The sequence below is a fragment of the Pocillopora damicornis genome, chromosome 3 (assembly GCF_964200805.1).
Source record: "Pocillopora damicornis chromosome 3, jaPocDami1.2, whole genome shotgun sequence".
NCBI classification, from domain to species: domain Eukaryota; kingdom Metazoa; phylum Cnidaria; class Anthozoa; order Scleractinia; family Pocilloporidae; genus Pocillopora; species Pocillopora damicornis.
The window spans coordinates 23,488,502-23,511,572 of record NC_142672.1 but is presented as its reverse complement, the minus strand read 5'-3'; the positions used below and the strand labels follow the sequence as shown (position 1 = coordinate 23,511,572).

Sequence of the window (23,071 nt, the reverse complement as noted above, 5' to 3'; positions counted from 1 at the left end):
ATGATGAAATAAACCGATAAACTGAAACTTTCGCGAAGGAAAAGACAAATAAAGGGAATGAAACGGAACTAACTGATTTGAAATCTGTCCGAAAACATAGAGCACTTTCATATTGGTTGAAAAATCCCATTTTTTCCCAAGATGACGTGGTTTAATTTCGTGAAATGAATGTTTGGGCATCGGGTAATTAAAAATGAATAGACCATTGTAATCCGACACATGAAAATACAAAATTTATCTATTTGAACGACTTGTCTCAGCGACGGATGGCCAGAGATCTCATAACAAAGATGATAAAACAAACCGATAAACCAAAACTTTCGCGAAGGACGAGACAAATAAAAGGAATAAAACGGAACTAACTGATCAGAGATCTGCCTTAAAACATATAGCACTTTCATATTGGTTGAAAAATCCCATCTTTTTTCCTAGGATGACTTTGTTTACTTTTACTTTTTTTTTAATTCTATAAGCGTCAAACGTCCTCTGTTAAAAGAATATGTCAACATTACCCAATACCAAGAACTTGAATCAGTACATCGTGAAAAAAATTTTTTTAAAGTCTACACTTAAACAAGTACTACTTTGAGTTATAGATAAAATATGAGCGGGATCCCTTTACGGGCGTTTAAAACGGCGAACCGTTTTTAAGCCGTTTTAAAGCCCCTTAAAGGTCGGAGACCAAAAGAGTCTCGGGCAGCCGCAAATTTTTACACAAGTATTTGACAACTTTTCATTGCATACATTGTAACTTGTGACAATGCGTTTGGGAATCCTTTCGTGATAAAGGGCTAGACTGCTAACATCTTGACTTCGCGAACGGAACTTTGAGCGCGATGCTCGACGAGTTCGCTATAAATTTACGAAAGGTATCCGATGAGTCTCTTGGCCGGGACGAAACGCCGCGTCATGCAAGCCACGAATTTTTCACAAGTATTTAGCAATTTTTCATTGTATTTATACAATGAGATATTACGAGGGCTCTAATTAGTCCAAAACCTATCGTAAAGCCAAACTTCCTAAATGTTCTCCGAACATCTTGCGGGCCAGTTATAGTCTGGGTAAACCGATAAAAAGCGTAGTCTATTCCATTAATACCACACAAAAATTAAATGACGTCCTTCCAAGAAATGAACTCAACCAACCAAATTTATATTAACCAAATTTACAAATCTACTATGATCCCCAAAAATACATAGCCAGAACATTTTTTTTTGTCTAAATGGGGTTGTCTAACCCATTACTTCGCCTGAAAATATGATTTACACCCTGTACATCTTTTGAACTTTTTAACACTCTGCTTATAGAAAAAGAAAGCCTTATAAACCGGGAAAAAATGTACACTGAAGGACTCATGTAAAAGTTGATTAGGTTTCTAAGAAAGCTTTACCCACAATTTTGTATCATGCATAATAACAAAGGGTTTCACGCACTAGAGCGAGAAAAATATCGTCAGCTGGGAGGAATAAGAGTTGATCTAAAGAGGGTTAGCTATAAACTACAAACCTTCTGGTATTTGAGAAGCTCATCCAGGCTTTTGTTTCGATATAATCGTACAAAAACTTTAACACAAATTGACTTCACAGCAGTCTAATATGTGTTTTGCAGAAAGAAGAAATTATAGTTAAGATCCCCTGCGAGGCAAGGCGTGGGCATCGGGTAATTAAAAATGAATAGACCATTGTCATCCGACACATGAAAATAAACACTTAATTATCTATTGGAACGACTTGTCTTAGCGACGGATGGCCAGAGAATTCATAACAAATATGATGAAATAGAGCGATAAACTAAAACTTTCGCGAAGGACAACACAAATAAAAGGAATAAAACGGAACTAACTGATTTGAAATCTGCCCGAAAACATAGAACACTTTCATATTGGTTGAAAAATCCCATTTTTTTTCCTAGGATGACTTGTTCTACTTTCGTGAGATGAATTTTTTTCTCTTTTTAATTCTATAAGCGTCAAACCTTCTCTGCCAAAGGGATATGTCAACTTTACTTAATCCCAACAACCTGAATAGGCAAATCGTAAGTCTACGCTTACTTTACTTAAAGTAAAATTTGCCTAAGCAAGTTTTACTTTAAGTAATAGATAAAATGTGAGCTGGAGCCCTTTCTGGGCATTTAAAACGGCGAGCCGTGATAAAGTCCATAAAGGTCGAACGCCATTATTTTATCTTACTTGCGTTCGTCCTGTTAAACACGTGGGCGTGCAGCTGTCGCAGAGGATTATGATTTTCGATATATGAAATTCATATATTTGCAATGCGGTGAAGAAAGGAATATAAGAGATCCCCGCAGCTAAGAACACTATTATTATTGTAAAATTTAAAAAACGATCTCTGGCTAAAACTTTTAAAAAATACGAGCTTTCGGCTGTTTGCGCTACAGCCTTCAACGGGTAAAATGATAAAAAGGTAAGAAATACTAGGTGTGAAGTACAAAGTAAAAAATTAAAAATGCTGATAACTAAGAACGTTTGTTAAAAAGAATGTTGTATTGTCCGGGCAAAGGACAGGAATTGTTGTCCGCATTGGGAGTTAACTTGGAATGCCACGCTTCTAGTGTTTTTCTTGTTCTAAAACTGCCTTTGTCAATAATAGATGCATTATCAAAGTCTATTGCGTGACTATTGGCCCAGACGTGATTGGAAATTCTTGAGCCTTTTGCCGCGGTTTTCACATTTCTGAGGTGTTCTTTCTTTCTTGTGTTGAAGGCCCTGCCAGTCTCACCAATATAACACCATGAACAGTCACCACAAGGAATTTTATAAACAACATTTGTTTGCGATTCCAACGATGGTCGAAATTTTGGAGCCGGGAACTGTTGTTGGAGGGTGATGAGTGGTTTGTTCACCACTGTGATGTCGTGTTTTTTGAGGACACGAGTCAGAGGTTCTGTTACGCCTTTAATGTATGGAAGAGAGGCGAACGACTTGCGTGATTCGGACGCCTCGACCATCTTGAAAAATGTGCCAACAAGTTCCTCCGGGGACAACACTGTTGAGCGTCGGGTTTTTTTGGCCTGGATGTTTTTAATGAAATTCGATGGATAACCATTAGATTCAAGTGCTGAATAAACTCGATTTAGTTCTCGTTCTTTTCCTTCGGAGGAGTTGGGTAGCTTTAGGGCTCTGTGTAGAAGAGTTGCTGCTGTGCTGGCCTTGTGTTTATTATCATGGTGAGAATTGTAGTCTAGATATCTGTCCGTGTGCGTAGGCTTTCTGTAAACATCGACAGCGATGGTGCCATTTCTACGGGTGACCAAAGTGTCGAGAAAGGAGATCTTATTGTCACTTTCAATTTCGATGGTGAAAGAGCTGTTGGCGTCAATTGAATTTAATGTGTCATGGAAAGCTGGCACATTGTCTTTTTTGATGATGCAGAAGCTATCATCGACATAACGTTTCCAGATTTTAGGAGGGACGGATGAACTGTTAATCGCACTTTCCTCGATCTCTTCCATACAGAGATTGGCCACTACAGGGCTGACTGGACTGCCCATAGCGCATCCGTGTACTTGTTTATAGACTCTGTCATTGAACATAAAATAGTTGTTGGACAGGGTAAATTGGAGGAGTGATATTATGTCATTGATGTCCAAATTTGTTCTGGATGGAAGAGAGGCATCCTGTTCCAAAGCAGTTTCCCTTGTCGTCATGGACAGATCAGACTACGACAACAAAATGGAGACTTTGCTCAATGACAGATCCACCTATGAGCTAGTTTCCACATCACCTTTCCGCCGGATTGAACGCGAATTGAATGCCATGTTACTCTCCTTAAAGAGACAAGATTGATGACCCAACCTATCGTAAACTTCACTCAACCGACGGCACACCACCAGCGATCCGCGGCTCAGTTAAACACCACAAAGAAGGGAACCCACTGAGACCCATTGTCACCTGTATTGGCTCAGCCCTCTACAACACGTCCAAGTTTCTAACGGATATTCTATCTCCAATTCAAAATCGTAACGGATACTCTGTTGCCAATTCCTTACAGTTTTCCAAAGAAATATCTGACATCAAGATCGACGAGAACGAAGTCTTGGTTTCCTTCGATGTTGTATCACTGTTCACCGCGATCCCTGTTGACAAAGCATGTGATTACATCAAGATCAAACTGGAACAGGAATCTAATAGTTATCCATCGAATTTCATTAAAAACATCCAGGCCAAAAAAACCCGACGCTCAACAGTGTTGTCCCCGGAGGAACTTGTTGGCACATTTTTCAAGATGGTCGAGGCGTCCGAATCACGCAAGTCGTTCGCCTCTCTTCCATACATTAAAGGCGTAACAGAACCTCTGACTCGTGTCCTCAAAAAACACGACATCACAGTGGTGAACAAACCACTCATCACCCTCCAACAACAGTTCCCGGCTCCAAAATTTCGACCATCGTTGGAATCGCAAACAAATGTTGTTTATAAAATTCCTTGTGGTGACTGTTCATGGTGTTATATTGGTGAGACTGGCAGGGCCTTCAACACAAGAAAGAAAGAACACCTCAGAAATGTGAAAACCGCGGCAAAAGGCTCAAGAATTTCCAATCACGTCTGGGCCAATAGTCACGCAATAGACTTTGATAATGCATCTATTATTGACAAAGGCAGTTTTAGAACAAGAAAAACACTAGAAGCGTGGCATTCCAAGTTAACTCCCAATGCGGACAACAATTCCTGTCCTTTGCCCGGACAATACAACATTCTTTTTAACAAACGTTCTTAGTTATCAGCATTTTTAATTTTTTACTTTGTACTTCACACCTAGTATTTCTTACCTTTTTATCATTTTACCCGTTGAAGGCTGTAGCGCAAACAGCCGAAAGCTCGTATTTTTTAAAAGTTTTAGCCAGAGATCGTTTTTTAAATTTTACAAGATGTTTTATCCTGGCTGCGGCCCCTCTATCTTTTCACTATTATTATTATAATCTTTATTTAAGCACGAAACAATTCATCAGCAATTACATTAACTAAAACTATTTAAAAATTAAAACACTAACTAATAACTAAAAGCTGTTTTCCGTGAATGCCGTGCGTTATAGAGTGGCATTGATCTTGCGTTTAAATAACCCCAGAGACTCTGTGTTCCTTATATCACATGGAAGACTATTCCATAATGTGGCTCCACTATAGCTAAAGCTTTTTCGATAATAGTTAGTGCGAGGTAGAGGAACTACTGAACTAGCAGTTGAAATAAGACCTTTTCACTACTAGTTCAGTAGTGTTCTTAGCTGAAAAGATCTCTTATATTCGTTTTTGCACTGCAGTGCAAATATATGAATTTCACATATCTAAAATCATTATTCAGATAGATAGATAGATAGACTGTGTTTTATTAAAATTACATTGCAGATAAAACTGAATTGCGTAACTTCACATTAATTAATTGTACAAACTGTTTCTGCAACACATATTTATGAAACTTGTTGCTGCTCTGTCGGTCTTACAACGATTAAGATTGAAATTCTTCTGTTTCCTAAAATTGTAATTAGCCTGATAACTTTTTGGGATTAAAGAATGAATTTTGTTGTTTTTGTTTTCTAAAACTGATCGGAAAAGTGTCGATGTTAACTGTTCTTGGTGGGTTCTCAAGCTTGGGATGTTTGCTTGATCGAGGGCTTCTTTGTATGATGCTCCTGGGAAGATGCATGCGAGGGCTCTTTTCTGCACTCTCTCCAGATCGACTTGTAGATATTTCGGAAGTGCATGGTGGAACACTGGGCAGGCGTAGTCTAGGCAGGACCTGATGGTTGCGCAATAGATTGCTACAAGATCGATTGTAGGTACTTTAGCCCGCTTAAGTTTAATAAAAAAATAGTGTTTTGAGTTGGATTTCTTTATTATTTCTGTAATATGGTTGTTCCAAGTTAGAGTTGAATTAATATTGAGTCCAAGAAGTTTAACACACTGCACAGATTCAATTAGTTCCCCGTCCACGTTGGTTTTGGAAATTGGGGGTATTGAGGGCTAAAGCTGATCAACAGTTCTTTGGTTTTTGCGCAATTCAATTGAAATAGATTTTCCTCAGACCAGGACTGTACTTGGTCAACTGCACTTTGCGCGTGACTAATCTTTCCTTTCGGGACGGTTTCTGATACCGTCGTATCGTCAACGTATTTCCACAGATTAAAATTGTCGAGCGAAACTGACAAATCGTTTATCATTAAAAGGAAAAGCCAGGGGCCCAGTTTGGTTCCCTGTGGTACTCCGGCAGGCACTTTGCTCCACTCAGAGAAACAGTCATTGCCAAGTTTAACTCTCTGAGACCTATTTGAAAGGAAGTCAACTATCCAGTTAATAACGCTCTTCGGAATGTCCAGTTGATTCAGTTTTTATATTAGGATGGACTGATCTATTAGGTCAAAGGCCTTTCGGTAATCAAAAAGAAGGACCCGAACTGACGCTCCGTTTCCGTCTGTTGCTTCAAGCCAATTGTGTATCATGCTAATGAGTGCCAGTACAGTGGATGATCCAGATACCGTTCCGAACTGATTTGGGTCCGCTACTTTTTCCACGGCCGGTTTGATGAAGTCAGAAACTATAAAATCCTCAGCAAGTTTTGATAACGCAGGTGTAAGTGAAATTGGCCTTAGCTCCTTCTTGGGATCAGTCACTTGTTTTACCTTTGGGAGGGGTGTTATATTCGCCAATTTCCAAACTGACGGCAATTTTTGTTCTTTGTAGGAAGTGTTCAAAATGTCCGTTATGGGCTGTGCTAAAATTTCGGCGTATTCCTTTAGAACCCAATTAGGTATGCCGTCCGGGCCAGGAGCTTTGCGTTTGTTGAGGCGTTTCAGATTAATGTACACTCGATGTGTTGATATTTTAGGGAATTCGGCGCCTTCTCCTGTAGGAAGGAGAACAGACGTGTTCTCACAGTTGATAGGCTGATAAGACTGGAGCGGTTCTAGCAGAGCTTCATTTATTGCACTGGCGATTTCTTGGGGGACATGTTGGTGAATTGCTGTACATCGAGGGAGGACAGTAAATTGGGGTTTTGTTTTTTGGATCCACTCAGTTTATTTATCTCTTTCCACCACTGACGGGGATTCACACCTTTGAGATCTTGCACTTTTGAAGTATAGTAGGCTGCTTTGCATAGTTTCCTTTCTCTATTGACAGCATTGCGGTAGAATCTGAAAACTGGACCCTTCTTGTTGGAATGAAATGCATTTTGACGCAAACGAATCAACTCCTTGAGTTTTATTGTCATCCAAGGGGCGTCCTTCGGGTAAACTTTAATCGACCTTTCTGGCATGATGTTATTTATGCCGTTTGTTGTCAGTTCGTTGAAATTGCGGAGTTTTCCCTCACAGGAGCTTTGCATACTGATGCATGACCAGTCGACGTTGCTGAGATAGCGGCCGAGACTTGTCTTCTTGCTTTCTCTCATATCCCTGATATTGATCTTTTTCCTGGTATGTTGGTTCAGTATCCTTTTCTTCGGCTTTACGATGACTGTGCTATGGTCAGACCAAAGGGGGGAAAGCTCTCGGGCGTTGAGAAGTGATTGCCCATGTTTGTTAGTATTAGATCAAGCGTGGCCTGGCCTCTTGTGGGGAATTTAACAAGCTGCTTTAATTTAAAATGGTTCCGCAAATGGCAAATATCAAGACGGTTAAAATCGCCAGTGACAATAATTCCACAATTTGGATACAAAGATTCGGCTGATTTCAAACTGTCAAATAGATGATTGAGCAAATTCTGACTGTCGGATTCTGTTACGGCCTGGGTAGTAAACGACGGCCAGCAAGATGCAAGAAAAACCGCGGGGAGAGCGTGATGGATCTAATTTGAGCCAGATTATTTCATGGTCGTTACAGCAACGTAACTTCTCGGGAATTTCATATTTGACGTCCTCCTTGACATATACACAGACTCCTCCATGCTCGTGAGATGATCGGTCATTCCGTGTGATGTTATATCCTTCAATGTTTACAACTGTGTCGCTGATGTGGTCTTTCAGCCAGGTTTCTGTAATGCAGCAGACCTGAATTTTTTCCCTTAAGATTAGTTCTTCAACTTCACTCAGCTTAGGAACCAGTGACATAGTATTCGCTAACATAATGGTTGGTACGAAATGGCTGGTGTTTTGCTTTTGCATTTTGCCATTCTTTGTTGGAATTGTAATCAAATTATTGATGTTTCTTCCCGGTGCCCGTTGATAACTTCTTTGCAAGTGTCGTGTTTTCAGCGATTGATTGGATATAATTACTGGTATTCGGTGCTTTCCTGCTCTCTTTCCACGATATCTCAGAATTCCAGCAAGTTTTAACGAGCCTAGAGCATTAGAAGGTGGCGGTATTGAGATGGTACGGCTAATATTGAGAAGATCTTGGCGTGAATAACAGAGTCTCGTGCAGTCGTTAGTATGCAAATAGGAAAGACAAACTGAATTCCCGCGAATTTTAAAACTTGGAGGATGATTTATGGTTCCATCTGTTTGCCAGTTTCGTTGATGTAAGGAAGAGCTTGGGCCCGAGTTGGTTGCAACATCCATATACATAGTTATTTCAATCGGAGGATCGTGTCCGGGAATGCTGAGGGAAACAAAGCCGTGTTTTCTCCAAACGATGGAAACCGGTTGAACCGCTAATGTTGACAGACGTTAACACTTGAGATATTTGATAGGGATATTCGATTTGGTCTTGTAGTGGCAAGTCTTGCAGCTGATTAACTGGTAAAATACCAATATAAGATACTAAAAACAAGCACAAAAGTGCAGAACGAAAAAGATTCGTGGCTGCCATTTTGGCGCCTGCGCAGATGTGTGATCCTTGCATCACTTAGATGGTTTATTTGGACCCTCCCAGTTGGCGTCTTAGCTCAGTTGGTAGAGCGCTGCACCGGTATCGCAGAGGTCATAGGTTTTTCAGGTCTTATTTCAACTACTTGTTCAGTAGTGTTCTTAGCTGCGAGGAACTCTTATATTCGTGTCCCATGGGAGTTTGGAAACATTCAGTATTAGCATTTCATTTTCTTCAAAAACTCATTAATAATTCATAAGCCCATTAACCTATCAAATGGTAGATAATACATCACGTGCAGTGACTTTATATCGATAAACCTCATCCTTATTAGTGTGCGGCGTTTTATCAGATATAAAGACACTGCACGTGACTTATGAATATTAATTAATTATCAACACAGAAACTGACACAACAAATGGTGGGAACATATTTAATGTTCTTTCAACAAATTTCACACAGTAAATTTACTTTTGCACCAAATTAATAGTACAGTTGTGAAATACACATCTGGAAAAATTCTCTATTCCATTAGTACAGTAATCTGGTAAAGGCATATTAGACAATACATCATCTGAAACTGAAATCTGTTTTTCTTGTATGCTAATTTCTAACGTTCACAAAAGCATAATTGTTATGAACTCTCTTGACACACGCTTTTCCAAGAAGCCGTTCAAAAAACTCGCAGCACGTGTTTTATCGGGTCAAAAACCACTCGGCTACGCCTCGTGGTTTTAAACCCGATAAAACACTCCTGCTCGTTTTTTAAACATTACATAAACTACAGCTTTTGTAGTAGAAACATGGCTGACGGTTTCGTTCTCCAAAGAGTAAAGAAGAAGAGACTACTCTACTGTCGGAAGCCACTCCAAAAGCAACACAATACACCACTAAATGGGGTAAAATAGTCTTTGAGGAATGGCAGCAGCGGCAAAATACATGTGCAATGTTAGAAGTTGTTGGAGTGGCCGATCTGAAATGCGAAGATATTCAAGATCTGACCTTTCCACTAGAACGCAAGTCGCCAAATACGCTAAAAGTTTAGTTGAGCAAGTTCGTTTGTGAAGTGGTAAAGCAAAATGGAGAGCGTTATCCGCCGAATTCGCTTTATTTGTTAATTGTTGCGATTAACCGTTATTTGAGTGAGACGGGAGAAAAGGATGCAAACTAGCGAGCGATTGATTAATAAACTTTGAACAAATTTCCAGGGTTCATCCTTATCAAAGATAAATATACTAAGTAGGGGAGATGGATATCTTTATGAAAATTAATTCTATTGATAATTTTACTAATTCATAATCGATCAACCCTTGCCTTTCCCTGCTATCTTTTCAAACCCTCCCCGTGGTTTTATACAGTTAAATTATATTGGGGTTTACAGAGGTAAACATGTGACTTAAATACTGCCCATTGATTGGTATCATAAATTAAAGAAACAACCTTACCCTCACAAATTATCGAAAATTGTGCCCGATACGAAAGCTGTAACTATCTACTATCTTTTTTTTTTCAAGCCACGCAATAAATAATTTGATGTCGGCAATGTGGGCGTCGGCAGAGAAGGTTTAATTTGAGTTTAGATTTTATGTGGTGTGGGTGACTTAGATACCAAGGGGTATACAAATGTGAGAGAAATAAAAATACGCTTCGAAAAAGGTTGGGAGGGAAATGTATTTTGTCTCATTGCTACTTTTACTGTATTTACAGACAGTTGTGTGTCATAGCGCACAAAAATTTATTTAAAGGAAGGAAATAAACTTACCCTCACAAATTGTCGAAAACTGGTCCGATATGGAAGCTGTAACTGTTATTTGTTTTTGTTTTTTTGTCTTTTTTTTTCCAAGCAACGCAATTAACAACTTAATCAATTATACATTGCCTTTACTTAAGAATCCGATTAAGTACAATACATTGTTTCGAAATCTTGTTCTGCATTTGGTTTTCTGTTTCTTTTGGGTTTGATTTGAGTTACCCGCTAACAGAAAAACTGTATAAGAGTCATCACGACAAGCTACTTTTACAGGAAATAAATGAAAAAATTTAAGCTTCAAACAGCGACGACAAAAATCAACGAAATTTGGTTTCTTCCAAGAATCGTAACCCAGGACTCAAGTTCTTCGTTAGAGGCGGAAGTTCTTACGTGGCTTTATGTGAAGTTGTATGTAAAACACAATTGCGACACGGACTCAATCTTGTCAGTTGACCGTTTGATCCCGAAAGGCACCAGAGGAAACCCTCTCAGCATTAACGGTCAAAAAGTAAAACTCTGTACAAGGTACAGAGCTTCATGTGCCATAAGGACCTTGGAATCATACAATGCGGGCGTCGGCAGGGAAAGTTTAATTTGGGTTTGGATTGTATCTGGTGTGGGTGACCTATATCCCAAAATATAATATAATATAATGATGCGCTTCGAAAAAGGTTGGAAGGGAAATTTATTTTGTCTCAGTACTACTTTTGCTGTATTTACATACAGTTATGACTCATAGCGCTTGAGTTTTTTACCTGCGCTCTCATTTCAGTTGATTTCTTGTTAATAAAGTTGACCTTTCCAAGTAGTACTACACTACGGATCTTCATATGTATAACTGTTTTAAACCAAACTAGTGCGCGTACACAATAAGTGGGGACGTTTTCTCGATGGTCGTAGATCACTTAAGATGGAAATCATGATTTTCTCCCAAACGAGGACAGTGACCTGTCGTTTTTTTTATTCTTTCTTGGGTTTGAGCAAAACCTTTTCTCAGAGTAAGAAAACGAACAATTTTCGGAAACCCGAATTTAGCAAGAATATATAATTGTCACAATCTTATAGGAATCATATGGGTATCTATCTGCCCCTTAAGGGAACAGGGACACTCAAATAATCTTTCTTTTTTTACGTACTTATAAGATAATCAACTGATTACATAAAGTATGTCAAAAATCGTGGTGCAGGTTTTAAATGATAGAAGTGACTTTAAACGTTAATTATTTTCTTTGCTAAGCTTGTGTCTTGAGATACCTAAGGCTAAATAAGTTTTAAAGTAACATTATATCTCGATGAAAAGGAAAGAATTCTCTTTTGTTTTTTTAAGCGTAACTGTGCACCATCACAGGGCTTTATCACCATGAAAACAAAACAAAACAAAACAAAACAAAACCAAAACAAAACATATTCCACCAAATCTTTCCTAGATAGCACTGCTTTACAAACAACATCCCGCATTTGTTTAAAAATATTCCACGGCTATTGCTGTAGCTCAGAGGATAACCATGCTATGATTGTCTTTGAAGGGCTGTTGGATGAATAATATAAAAATTTGTATTAATGTGATTGGAAAGTATAGTTCATGGTAATACCATCAAAGTTCATTCCGCTTTTTACTGATTGATTCTTAGAATGCCGACATAACTCACTATATTTCTCTGAAGCAGGGTTATTTTACAAACAACATCCCTGAGTTGTTGTAGTAGATTCCGTGATTATTTTCGCCGTGGCACTGTGGGAAACCATACAAGGCTCGTCTTATATGATCTGTTTTCAAATGGAATGAGATATGGGAGTCGGGGGCTATTTTAAAACACATGATTTTGCCATCGAAGTTTGGTGCTCCTGACGGCTCACACGTTAATTTATCATAGAAGGTCTTACATCTCGTCACGTAAGATGAAATAGAAAGGTATTGTGAAGTAGATCTCTGAGGTTTCACCCAAAAGCACAGCAATACAGGCAGATACGATTTGGTATCAGACCATCGCTTCTCCCAGTACAAGAAGATTATACAGTTTTAACTCTCTAACCCCTTAGAGTGACTAGCGACATATTATCCTTGCCAGCATCTTGGTAAATGCATCGAGAATAAGACGGGTAATATCCGTGCTGATGTTAGGGGGGAAATCGTTAAAAAATCAGTCGTAAATCAAATATATTTAAAATCAATTTGCAATTGAAATTAATTGCCATTTACTCCTACATTTTGATGAAGTCCAGAAATGGCCACACTCCCCATCGTCATGTCCGTCGAAAACTAGCGACCAGAAACAAAAACAGTCAAAATAAGAGGATTAGGGAAAGAGAAAGAGGTGATAATTGAAATGCGCACTTGGTCACACCCAGAAGAGGAGATTTTATTCTTACTCTGAAGTAAGGGGGGTTTGGGAAGAAAAGGAAGGGATTAAGCTCAAGCTCAAGTTTTTGTACCTGAGAGCGTCCCTGAAACTGACTTTGCGTGTGTGACTGACGCAATCTCCCGCATCTCGTTCCAATTAAACTGTTGAATATATGACTTGGAAATTTCTCCGCAGCCACAAGTTCTTTTAACTCTATATCATTAAATACTTTCTAAAGTAAAAAAAAAAGCATGGAGCTAAGTTCCAAAATTTCGTCTCTCTGGATTTACTTAATTCCGCCACCAAATGGTGGATCTTATTTGAATGTCTCTGGTTATTCTTGGTCTTTTACATGTCATTGCAGTCGAAGAAGAGAGTTCATAACTCATCATCACATATCAACAGCTCTATTACCTCTGTGGCAGCCGGAGGATATGCGGTAGCCCACGTCAATATTATTACAGCTGTTTGTCTCCCATTGATAAGGATAAGAATAAGGAATGATTATGCGTGGACACCTGTATTCGACAAAAACAAAAGCAAAGATAAAAAAAAGGAAACAAAACGAAGCGTAACAAAATACAATGGACCTACTCTATTTATCTGCACGAGTTAATTCTTGTGTTCGCTTAGGAAAGCAAACTGACATAGGTCACCCTGGTGGAATGGGGAACATGAAGAGTTCACCTCAACCTTTACCTTTAGCTGCTGGATAATTTACATTTAAGGTCACCTCGTTAATGTTAATTCTATGACTTATTGACTGAGTGGGAAGGCCAGGCAGGACGATACGTAAGAATAGAGCACAGCCAGGTCAGTGCTTTATGACCGAGAGTAAAATTTTTTTCCGTCCATTCCGACCAAACTGAGCCAATAATATTGGTTTTTGCAGTGTTTTTGGGATCATAGAAGGGGGTGTTTGTGACTTCAACTACGATTTTGACCGAAGGGAGAAAGGAAGGCAGTCTACATTGGCAGACTCTAATTTATCTATATTACATGCACTTACGTTCCATAGCCACATGTTGAGTTAAACTTTTCTGGGCCACTTGGTATCTAAAATTGAGTTTCAAAGAGGATATACGTAATTACTCGTGGTGTTCAATAAGAAACAGCAGTTAAACTCAAACATGTCATAAGCAATACCTGGTAAAAAACGGCGTAAGTAACATCCTTTTTCAAAACATCAACTCTAAAAGTTCCTGGAAAATAAAATACCTGTCAAGGTTAGAGGTGAAAAAACATCTGCAATGGAATCTGCATAAATCAAATATCTCCAAGCTCTATATGTGCATACCGTACATGAAACTTCCTTTCTTGAAATTTGCAGCAGAAGCAAAAATAGAAGACTAAGAAAATAAACGAAGTAGAACGCAAAACGCGGCTAATTATATTTAATGGACCCAAGAGATCTTAACTCCAGGTGGACCAACATATAAATAAATATATATAAATGATAGACGTTGAAACCTTTTTTTTTCTATGAAAACATTTTATTGTATCTGAGAATTTCTTGGGCAGTATGATCCGAACAGTAAAAACATTAATCATTTATTAAATGACTCGCCTTTAATCCAGCTCACAGCTTTACCTTCAAAATACATCATTTCTTGTATATCTTTGTCTGCTAATTTTCGCGCCGCGATGTCGCTGTGCTCTTCGACAAAGGGAACACACAATGTCGGTTGGAAACAGTGTACTTCAGTGCCTTGAAGGTGATCGTTGCTCTTGGAGCTAATGGTCACTACCAAAGTCCAACCGCCACCTTTATATATATATATATATCAACATTACAAAATAAACCTTACAATCATTTAACTGCATGGCTAATAGAAGCACCCCGTTAAAATAGCCAAGGACTGTCCATAAGAAAAAAGTAGAAACACATAAACTGAGAGAAAAATAAACATATGAAAAAGTAAGCAAAAAACGCCAACAAAAATAACAGCAAGCACGACGATTTTGCATGGTCAGAGAGTTTAAAATCCTAACTCTCAATTGGATGAACAATTGTTTACATCTAAGTCGGATTTTTGTCAGCTCTTTTAACCAGTCATCTCCTATATTTTAGATCAAAACCGGTTAAGTAGGTTAGGTCATGTTAAAACCATCGTCGGTTCCTCGATATTTAACAGTGGGAAAATGAGGCTTAATGCAATCATAGTAAATTTCTCACAAAACTATGAAATCGTGCCTGAAATGAATAAGTTGAATTGGGCTTACCGTAGTTTGTCATATCACAATAAACCTGAACTTCTCTTCTCCCAATCGTTATCCAGTAATATCCACTTTCCGCCTGAGGCTATTCTTGCTGTATTGCTGCACAAGACTGGAAGCGAATAAAACTTTTGCTAGGTTTTCGATTTGGAAAAAAAAGAAAAAAATACATCTTTGGTTTTTGGTGTAGAGCGTCGAACTTGAATTTGCTATCGATCTAAACACGTTCAATTTTCAAACAGAAAGTGAGAAATAGAGATAGATTATGAAACTATAGGTTTTTTTCGCAATATTAACAAACAGAGAAGCCTGGCCTGTGTTCTGTTTTGTTGTAAAACGCACAGGAAGCGGCTAGAGCACGAAAGAAGTGCATTATTTTCAACTTCCAAAACAAATTTTATTTACAAAGCGAACAACAGCGTTGTCAGCATGCTCTATCCCCTAATAAAGCACGTTACGATAAGCCAATCAGAATCATTGTCAGAATGGTTCAAATACTCTGATTTATCGTACAAGACTTAAGCTGTCAATAATGTCAAACCATCGATATCAAAGTTAAAAAATCATTAAAGTTAAAAAATTAACAAGTTTACCTGAATTCTTTAAGTCATTATCACAGAATCTGAAAGTGACTTGTTCAGTGAAATCCGGCCGAATCGAATCTCGTAAAAACACGCACGTTTTTTCACATGTCAATTAGAAAACAAACTGTTCAAGGCTTTTGTTTTATGAACGAACGACAGCCGAATCCACAGAAACATGAAGATTGCTCGGGATGACAGCGCCATAAAACTCGCCTTCTGTGACAGATATGGCATTCCACTCAACACATCGGAAAGGGTATTAGAGCAAACTCTTAATCGTTCACTCGAAGGGCAGCCGATGTAATTTGTGAGGCTTCTTCACAACGATCACCGGAGATCGCCATGGTGAGCTAGCGTCAATTTTAACAGTTATGCCAGTTGACCATATCTTTCATCATTCATGTTTTGTTCTGTTTTGTTTTTGAACACGAAACTATATTTACTGTACGAGTGTTTGCTGTGTTTTATTTTTAGCACCTTCAAAACTCGTCCATTTCGTTTTCTCTTTGAGGATTTTCGTCTCTGCTCACGTTAAGATAACATAAATTACGGCGCTCAGCGTGTTTACACACCTTTGTTTGGTTCTTCTGTCGCTATTTGCCGTCTCGCTTGTTCAGAAAAATCACTTTTAAATAACGAAAAAAGAGCTAGAAAAAAGACTAGGAAATGGTCGGACACACTACAATTTGGCAGATGGCGTGAGAGCTTTAGCTCGACTCCATTTTCTATGCTCTGATAGAGCACGCACGCTCTCTCAACCAATGACAGCGCGCGTTACATTTGAGCTTTATTGTTGAACGAACCAGCATTGGGAATATAATTATTGAAAATACAAACCTTGGGTGATTCAGACACATCCATGTAGATAATTCCTGCTTTTGGTCCATAATTCTTTGGGTGGGCATGTCTTCCTGCGTCATTTAAGTCGCATGATTTATCTTTTAAACAAAAGTTCAAACTTTTGCAGGGGATCTTAGTTACACACATGGTCACACACTCAGAAAAACTGGAGACAGTCTTGGTGGACATCACGTGACCAGACAGGTGGTAGCCGCTTATTGAGTGAGTCGAAGGAGCACATTTTCCGAAGACGTTGAGGATCTTTGCTGCACATAGAATGACCAGAATAGGGAAACGAAGCTGCATCACACAATCAATTTCTGGAAATTGATCACATCATTAAACCGAGATGAGTTTTTAAGTTTTAAAGAACAACTGAGAAATTATGAAGGCCCTAATTAGTCAAAAGCCTCTCGTTTATTGTATTGGTAAATCCAAACTTTCCTTATGTTCTCCAAACATCCTGCGTGGGTTATAGCCCCGGTAAAAGAGAAAGAGAGAGCTGTCTATTGCATAAATAACACACAAAAATGACGTCCTTCCAAGAAACAAACTCAACTTACCGAATTGATTTTAAGTAAATATAAAAATCTACTATGATTCCCAGAGCACATTCCCAGAGTATTTTTTTTGTTTAAATGGAGTTGTGCAAGCCATTACTTTACCTGAAGCCGAAGACAAGAAAATGTTATTTACACCTTATACATTTTTTGAACTTTTCACTCTCTGCTTATAGAAAAAGAGAGCCTAATTCACCGGGAAAAAAATATACTTTGAAGGACTCATGGAAAAGTTGATTAGTTTTCTAAGAAAGCTTTAAGCACAATTTTGTATCATGCGTAATAACAAAGAGTTTCACGAACTAGAGCGAGAAGAAAATCAATTGGGCGGAATTGAAGTGGATCTAATGCGAGTTAGCTGTAAATTACAAACCTTCTGGCAATCGGGAAGTTCAGTCAGGTTTTTTGTTTCGATGTTATTGTACAAAAACTTTGACACAAATACTCTCGACAGCAATCTAACTTGTGTTTTGCAGACAAAGTTAGTTCTCTTTTAGATCTTTTGCGTTGCAAGGCGTGGGCATCCGGTCATTAAAAATGAATAGACCATTGTAATTCGACACACGACGATACAAACTTAATTTATTTGAACGACTTAGCGACAGATGGCTTGAGATCTCATAACAAAGATGATGAAATAATCCGATAAACTAAACCTTTCAAGAGAGACGAGACAGATAAATTGGATAAACCGGAAGTAACTGATTTGTGATCTGCCCGAAAACATAGAGCACTTTCATATTTTATCCGTAAGATGACTTGGTTCACTTTCGTGAAAAGACTGTTTTGTTTTAATTCTCTAAGTGTCAAACATTCTCTGTCAAAGGAATATGTCAACTTTACTTCATCCCAACAGGCAAATCGTGAAAACAATTTTCGTCTTTAATTTAAGTCTTCACTTAAAGAAGTACTAAGAAGAAGTACTACTATAAGTAATAGATAAAATATGAGCGGGAGCCCTTAACGGGCATATCAAAAGGCGAGCCGGCGTTTTAAAGCCCCTAAAGATCGGAAGCGATTATTTTCTCTTACTTGTGAAATGAAACCGCGACAATAGATTGCGTTTGTCATGTTAATTACGTGGGGCGTGCAGCTGTCCCAGAGGAGTTTGGAAATATTTTTCATATAGCTTTTGCAGGAGAAACATGGCTGGCCGGTCTCGCTCTCCAAAGAGTAAAGAAGAAGAGATCAGCTTACTATCGGAGGCCACTCCGAAAGCAACACAATAAAACGCCAAATGGGGTCAAAAAGTATTCAAGGAATGGCAGCCGCGGCGGCAAAATACATGTGTAATGTTAAAAGTTGTTGGAGTGGCCGATCTGAAATACGAAGATATTCAAGATCTGACCGTTCCACCAGAGCATATGTCACCAAATACACTAAACTTTTAGTTGACCAAGTTCGTTTGTGAAGTGGCCAAGCAAAATGGAGATCGTTATCCGCCCAATTCGCTTTATTTGTTATTTTATACAATTAACCGTTATTTGAAAAATTGTGATTGAAAAGGTCATAGCCAGGCCTACACAGACTCCCCTGTGTGGTTTTACGTTTGCGACGCAAAAGCCTTTAATTAAAGCTTCGCTCTGACGAGTATGTCTTTGAGCGATTTACCTCTTTTGTATGATATAATTGGAGGCGTTTTGTAAATTGTTTTCAGCAATGGCTGATTTCGGATGAGGTTCCATTCTTGCATCAGTATTTGTTTTAAATTTTTAACCCCTGGGGGCTGTCACAAAAGGTTATATTTTGCCTTTAGTTTTTTTGGTTTGTTTTTTAAGTGTCGACTGCCTTTCGGCAAACGAGACCTCAGATAACGTTTTTTCAATTAGGCTTTTTGGGTAACCACGTGCTTCAAGTCGTGTTTTGAAGTTACACATGGCCTCCTGGAAATTTCTTTCCGAGGAGTTTGTTCTTAGAAGTCTGATAGCTTCTCCTTTAATAAAGCCTTTCTTAACACCTGGCGGGTGGCAAGATGAATAGTGTGTATATTAAAAGGTCTATGAGAGATTATTCAGCGTTAATTGATTTCCGGTTGATTTTTTGCGATAAGTGACAGATGATTGAACAATAGAATCATATTATATATTTAAAATGAGAGAGACCAGAGCGAAAGACAGAGAACGGTGAGAGAGAGCGGGAGATTAAGTTGATTTTATAAAATAAAACGTGAAGTTTCGGAACATAGCAGATTCTTTAGTCTCATTTCCGACAGGTCTCAGTCGGTTTGTAGTGAGTTTTAACGTCGAGGATAGCTTCGTTTTGGAATCTTTCACCTTTGTAGACAAACGTGTCTAAGAATGTGATTTCAGTCTCTGAGATTTCAGCCGTGAACTTTATAGTTGGATGGAACGTGTTAGCTTGTTCTATGAATAGATCAATGTCTTGTTTACGAACATCCCACAGGGAGAAAACGTCGTCAATGTAACGCTTCCATACTCTCGGCTTGATACTGCTTTGGTGAAGCAGTTTTGTTTCAATTTCTGCCATAAAGAGATTGGCGAAAGCAACCGCCATTCGTGTTCCCATGGCAGTTCCAAAACATTGGAGATAGTTTACTCCGTTGAACTGGAACGAATTTTCTTTCAGTATAAGCCCGAGAATTTGTTTTAAGTAGTGGGACGGAATGGGAGGGCTGTTATTGTGGTATTTTTCGTATGCTTGGCATACTGTGATACCCTCTTCTTGTGGGATGTTTGTGTACAAGGTTGTTACATCCATTGATACTAAAATAGTATCATTTGACACTTGCGTTTTCTCTATAAAGTTGATGAAATCAGTCTTATTTTTGAGATACGATTTTTGCTTTTGAGCAATAGGCTGTAATAAATGATCCACAAAGGATGATATCCTTTCAGTTGGTCCTTCGCAGCCCGATATAATCGGTCTACCCACTGGCAAAGGTTTGTGGATTTTTGTTAAAGTGTAGAAAATCGGTGTTCTGGGCGGATTGGGAGTCTGTGAAAGCCACTTTTTTGTCATATCGTCTATATGTTTGCCATTGTGCAGTTGAGCAATAAGCTCATTAACTTTTTTTAATGTGTCAGTGACCATGGGGTTTTCAAGAGGTCGGTAGTGGTCTCTGTTGTCGAGCTGAACCTGGGCCTCTTGAATTTTGTCCCTCTTGTCGAGAATCACTGTTGTGGTGCCTTTGTCAGCACGTTTAAGGTTGATGGCAGTATTGTTTTGCAGTTCTTTGACTGCTTTGTGTTCGTTGTATGACAGGTTGTGTTTTGGCTTTGTTATTGCTATTTCAGCAAGGCTTAACTTGATATTTTCGAAGTAGCGTTCAAGGGCAATAGAAGGTTGTACTGGTGGTATCCAGTTTGATTTGACGTGGAAAGGATGTGGTTCCTTGTCATTCCCGTGGAATATATATCTAAGTCTCATTCGCCTAGCGAATTGTTCGAAGTCACGCAACAATTGTTGCCTGATCTTATTTTCATTTGTCACGGGTGTTTCAATAAATTTAAGCCCTTTTGTTAACACGCTGACTTGGTGATCAGTTAATGTATTGTCTGAAAGGTTTTTAAGGTATTTTTCATTTTTCTCCCTTTCTGTAGTCACTCGCTTGTGTAGTGTATTTTTTCGACGCTTTTTGCGTTTATTATTCTTGGATAGCCTTTTTGCTGCAGTGGGTTTGGCGACTGATTTTTCAGAGATGACACTGTTGTACTTTTCAACATGTTTATTATCACTCTGAAAGCGTGTGCATATAAGATCTTTCAGCTCTGAAAGCTGATTTTCTATTTTGTCTATCCTGTCGACATCAGTATTTACAGTGTTCCTCAAGGGCGAACGTGATCTTTCACGTGCATTTACATTGTATTGTGATCGAGACTTGGCAATATTAGCCTTTTCAAGTTTGTTCTTGTGACTAACAAGTCTACGCTGATAGAAGCGCACTAGGGCGCTAACGTATTGTTCTTCGGCGTGACTTTTAATAGCGCTTATTTCCTGTCGAAAGGTTTCGTCAGGCGTGACGTTTGCCTTCGCCTTGTATTGAAGCGACTGAGGGCAAGTCTTTTGTTGTAAGTGTCTCTCCTGTTTTAAAATGGAGGTTTCAGTTTTTTGCTTCTTGAACTGGATAGCGCTGATGGTGTCTTCATGTTTCCTCTTCCTTGGCTGCCGCGTGGATCGGCTATTCCTCGAAAGGTTTTCTTTTTGACGGCTTTCTTTTTGAAGGCGTAGACCTTCGTTGCTGCGTTGTTTGGCTAATTCAGCTTTATGCCTTGGCTCGAGTTGTGATGCTGGAGGGCTATCCTCTGGGTCCGATTCTAGGTTCGGATCAGTGTACGTTAATTCCATCTCCTCGTCCAGATTTGGACGGTAGTCTGGCGTTTTTGGTGGCCGCAATGGTGTTTCAAAAGCTGACATTTTTTTCAGGTAAAACTGAAAGTGAAGTATATCGTCTAGCAGGACCGGCGGTTTCGATTCTTAAAGAATCTCTTCAGCTGCTTTGTTAAGTCAGGCTGTGTTAATCAGGGGCAGGCAGAGAAATTCTCAATTCCAATCCTGCCAAAAAGGGTGGAAAACCATCTTTTTATACTTGGTTTACCTGCGGTTAGGATCAACGATGTTCCGTTTTCATTGGTTCTCTCTGGAAAGAGAGTAACCAATCATGTGTTGGTATTTTCGATCCGCGCTTTTTCAAAGCTCAGAGCACAGGCGGCCCAAGCTCCAGCTGTGAGATGATCATCTTGCGCAATAACAGTCATGACGGAATTATAAGAGTTTGTATGGGCATATTTACGACCGCTCTAAGGAATAAAAAATACGTCAAATTCTAAAAAAAAAAAGACCTCACCTTACTTCCACAGTGTTTCGCTTGTTATCTGACCGCTTACTTTGATGAAAAGAGCCCATTTAAGCGAGTTGTTTATTTCGAGGTTTTCAACGTTCATAAGAAAAGCCCAAGGCTGAACACTCCATTTCCGAACGCCTGATCCGAGAAGCGAAAAATCCAAGCTCAAAATGATCGGGCGCCCACAAATCCAACGTAGAATCCAAGCACATATACTGTAGTTTCATTTCAGTTCACTACAAACTCAATCTTTCCCGTGCAACCGACGCTAAGCCGCAGTTTGCTTCAAAAATTTCCAGTTTAGAGGTTTCTAACAGCCCGCGGCCACATCAACCTTGACACACGACCGTTGAAAATCAGCTCGGTAACCCTACCTCCTTTTTGAACTGAGCCTCGCCGGGGACCATCCCGTCAGTTATCGTCTATAAATTGTTTTAGAACCACGGGTCCCCTTAGTAGAAATCGATCAAGAGGCTATTGTTTCGATCGGCCAATCGGCCAATGATTATTTTCGGAGTCAGAGGAAAACCTTGGAAGGATTTGTTCCAGGATTCAATTTAGCTCTATCTGGACATACTTAGTTTAATGTTGCTAACAAGACAACTGTTATTTCGTTTCGTCCGCACGGATATCCAGCAACAATACTTACCACGATTTCCATTTCAGATACGAGTTCGAATTGATTACGTCCCTGCTGCAACCGTGGAATAGACTATTTTTTATCGAGGACATTTTTTCTTTTTGAAATTGAAAGGAAATTATCGAGATTTACGAGATCAGCTGTGCGGTTTGCAACTATGCCTGTAAATTATTTTGAATTTGTAAACATTTCCGGAGGCGAATTCGATTGGCCGATCGAAACAAAAGCCTCTTGATCGATTTCTACTGAGGGGACCCGTGGTTCTAAAACAATTTATTGACGATAACTGACGGTATGGTCCCCGGCAAAGCTCAGTTTGAAAAGGAGGTAGGGTTACCGAGCTGGTTTTCAACGGTCGTGTGTCAAGGTTGATGTGGCCGCGGGCTGTTAGAAACCTCTAAACTGGAAATTTTTGAAGCAAACTGCGACTTAGTGTCGGTTGCACGGGGAAGATTGAGTTTTTAGTGAATTGGAATGAAACTACAGTATATGTGCTTGGATTCTGCGTTGGATTTGTGGGCGCCCGGTCATTTTGAGCTTGGATTTTTCGCTTCTCGGAACAGGCGTTCGGAAATGGAGT

At 39.1% G+C, this 23,071-nt stretch overlaps 3 protein-coding genes across 4 annotated transcripts; all 3 read right to left on the bottom strand.

Moving 5' to 3' along the window:
* Nucleotides 1-2,327: 2,327 nt before the first annotated feature.
* LOC149048903 (uncharacterized) lies at nt 2,328-3,639 on the bottom strand. Its single transcript, XM_089200637.1, has one exon. The coding sequence runs from the start codon at nt 3,550-3,552 to the stop codon at nt 2,476-2,478; it is 1,077 nt and encodes a 358-aa protein (XP_089056763.1). The 5' UTR covers nt 3,553-3,639; the 3' UTR covers nt 2,328-2,475.
* Nucleotides 3,640-10,571: 6,932 nt separating this feature from the next.
* On the bottom strand, nt 10,572-16,617 carry LOC149048902 (uncharacterized). 2 transcript variants are annotated; one of them, XM_089200639.1, is made up of 9 exons: nt 16,488-16,617; nt 15,073-15,178; nt 14,441-14,614; nt 13,996-14,051; nt 13,859-13,905; nt 13,264-13,367; nt 12,714-12,767; nt 12,157-12,274; nt 10,572-12,035 (listed from the first exon to the last, which is right to left on the bottom strand). In XM_089200639.1, exons 2-8 carry the CDS (start codon nt 15,083-15,085, stop codon nt 12,177-12,179), a joined length of 546 nt encoding a protein of 181 aa, XP_089056765.1. In that variant the 5' UTR covers nt 15,086-15,178; nt 16,488-16,617; the 3' UTR covers nt 10,572-12,035; nt 12,157-12,176. The 2 variants fall into 2 exon arrangements, with proteins under 2 accessions (XP_089056765.1, XP_089056766.1); XM_089200640.1 differs by lacking the exon at nt 12,157-12,274 and having other exon boundaries at nt 11,610-12,035.
* Nucleotides 16,618-18,575: 1,958 nt separating this feature from the next.
* LOC149048901 (uncharacterized) lies at nt 18,576-21,596 on the bottom strand. The gene is given in 3 exon segments (XM_089200636.1): nt 18,576-18,777; nt 18,779-19,040; nt 19,258-21,596. Coding segments are annotated over 3 exon segments (2,586 nt in total). The 5' UTR covers nt 21,425-21,596; the 3' UTR covers nt 18,576-18,620.
* Nucleotides 21,597-23,071: the final 1,475 nt, after the last annotated feature.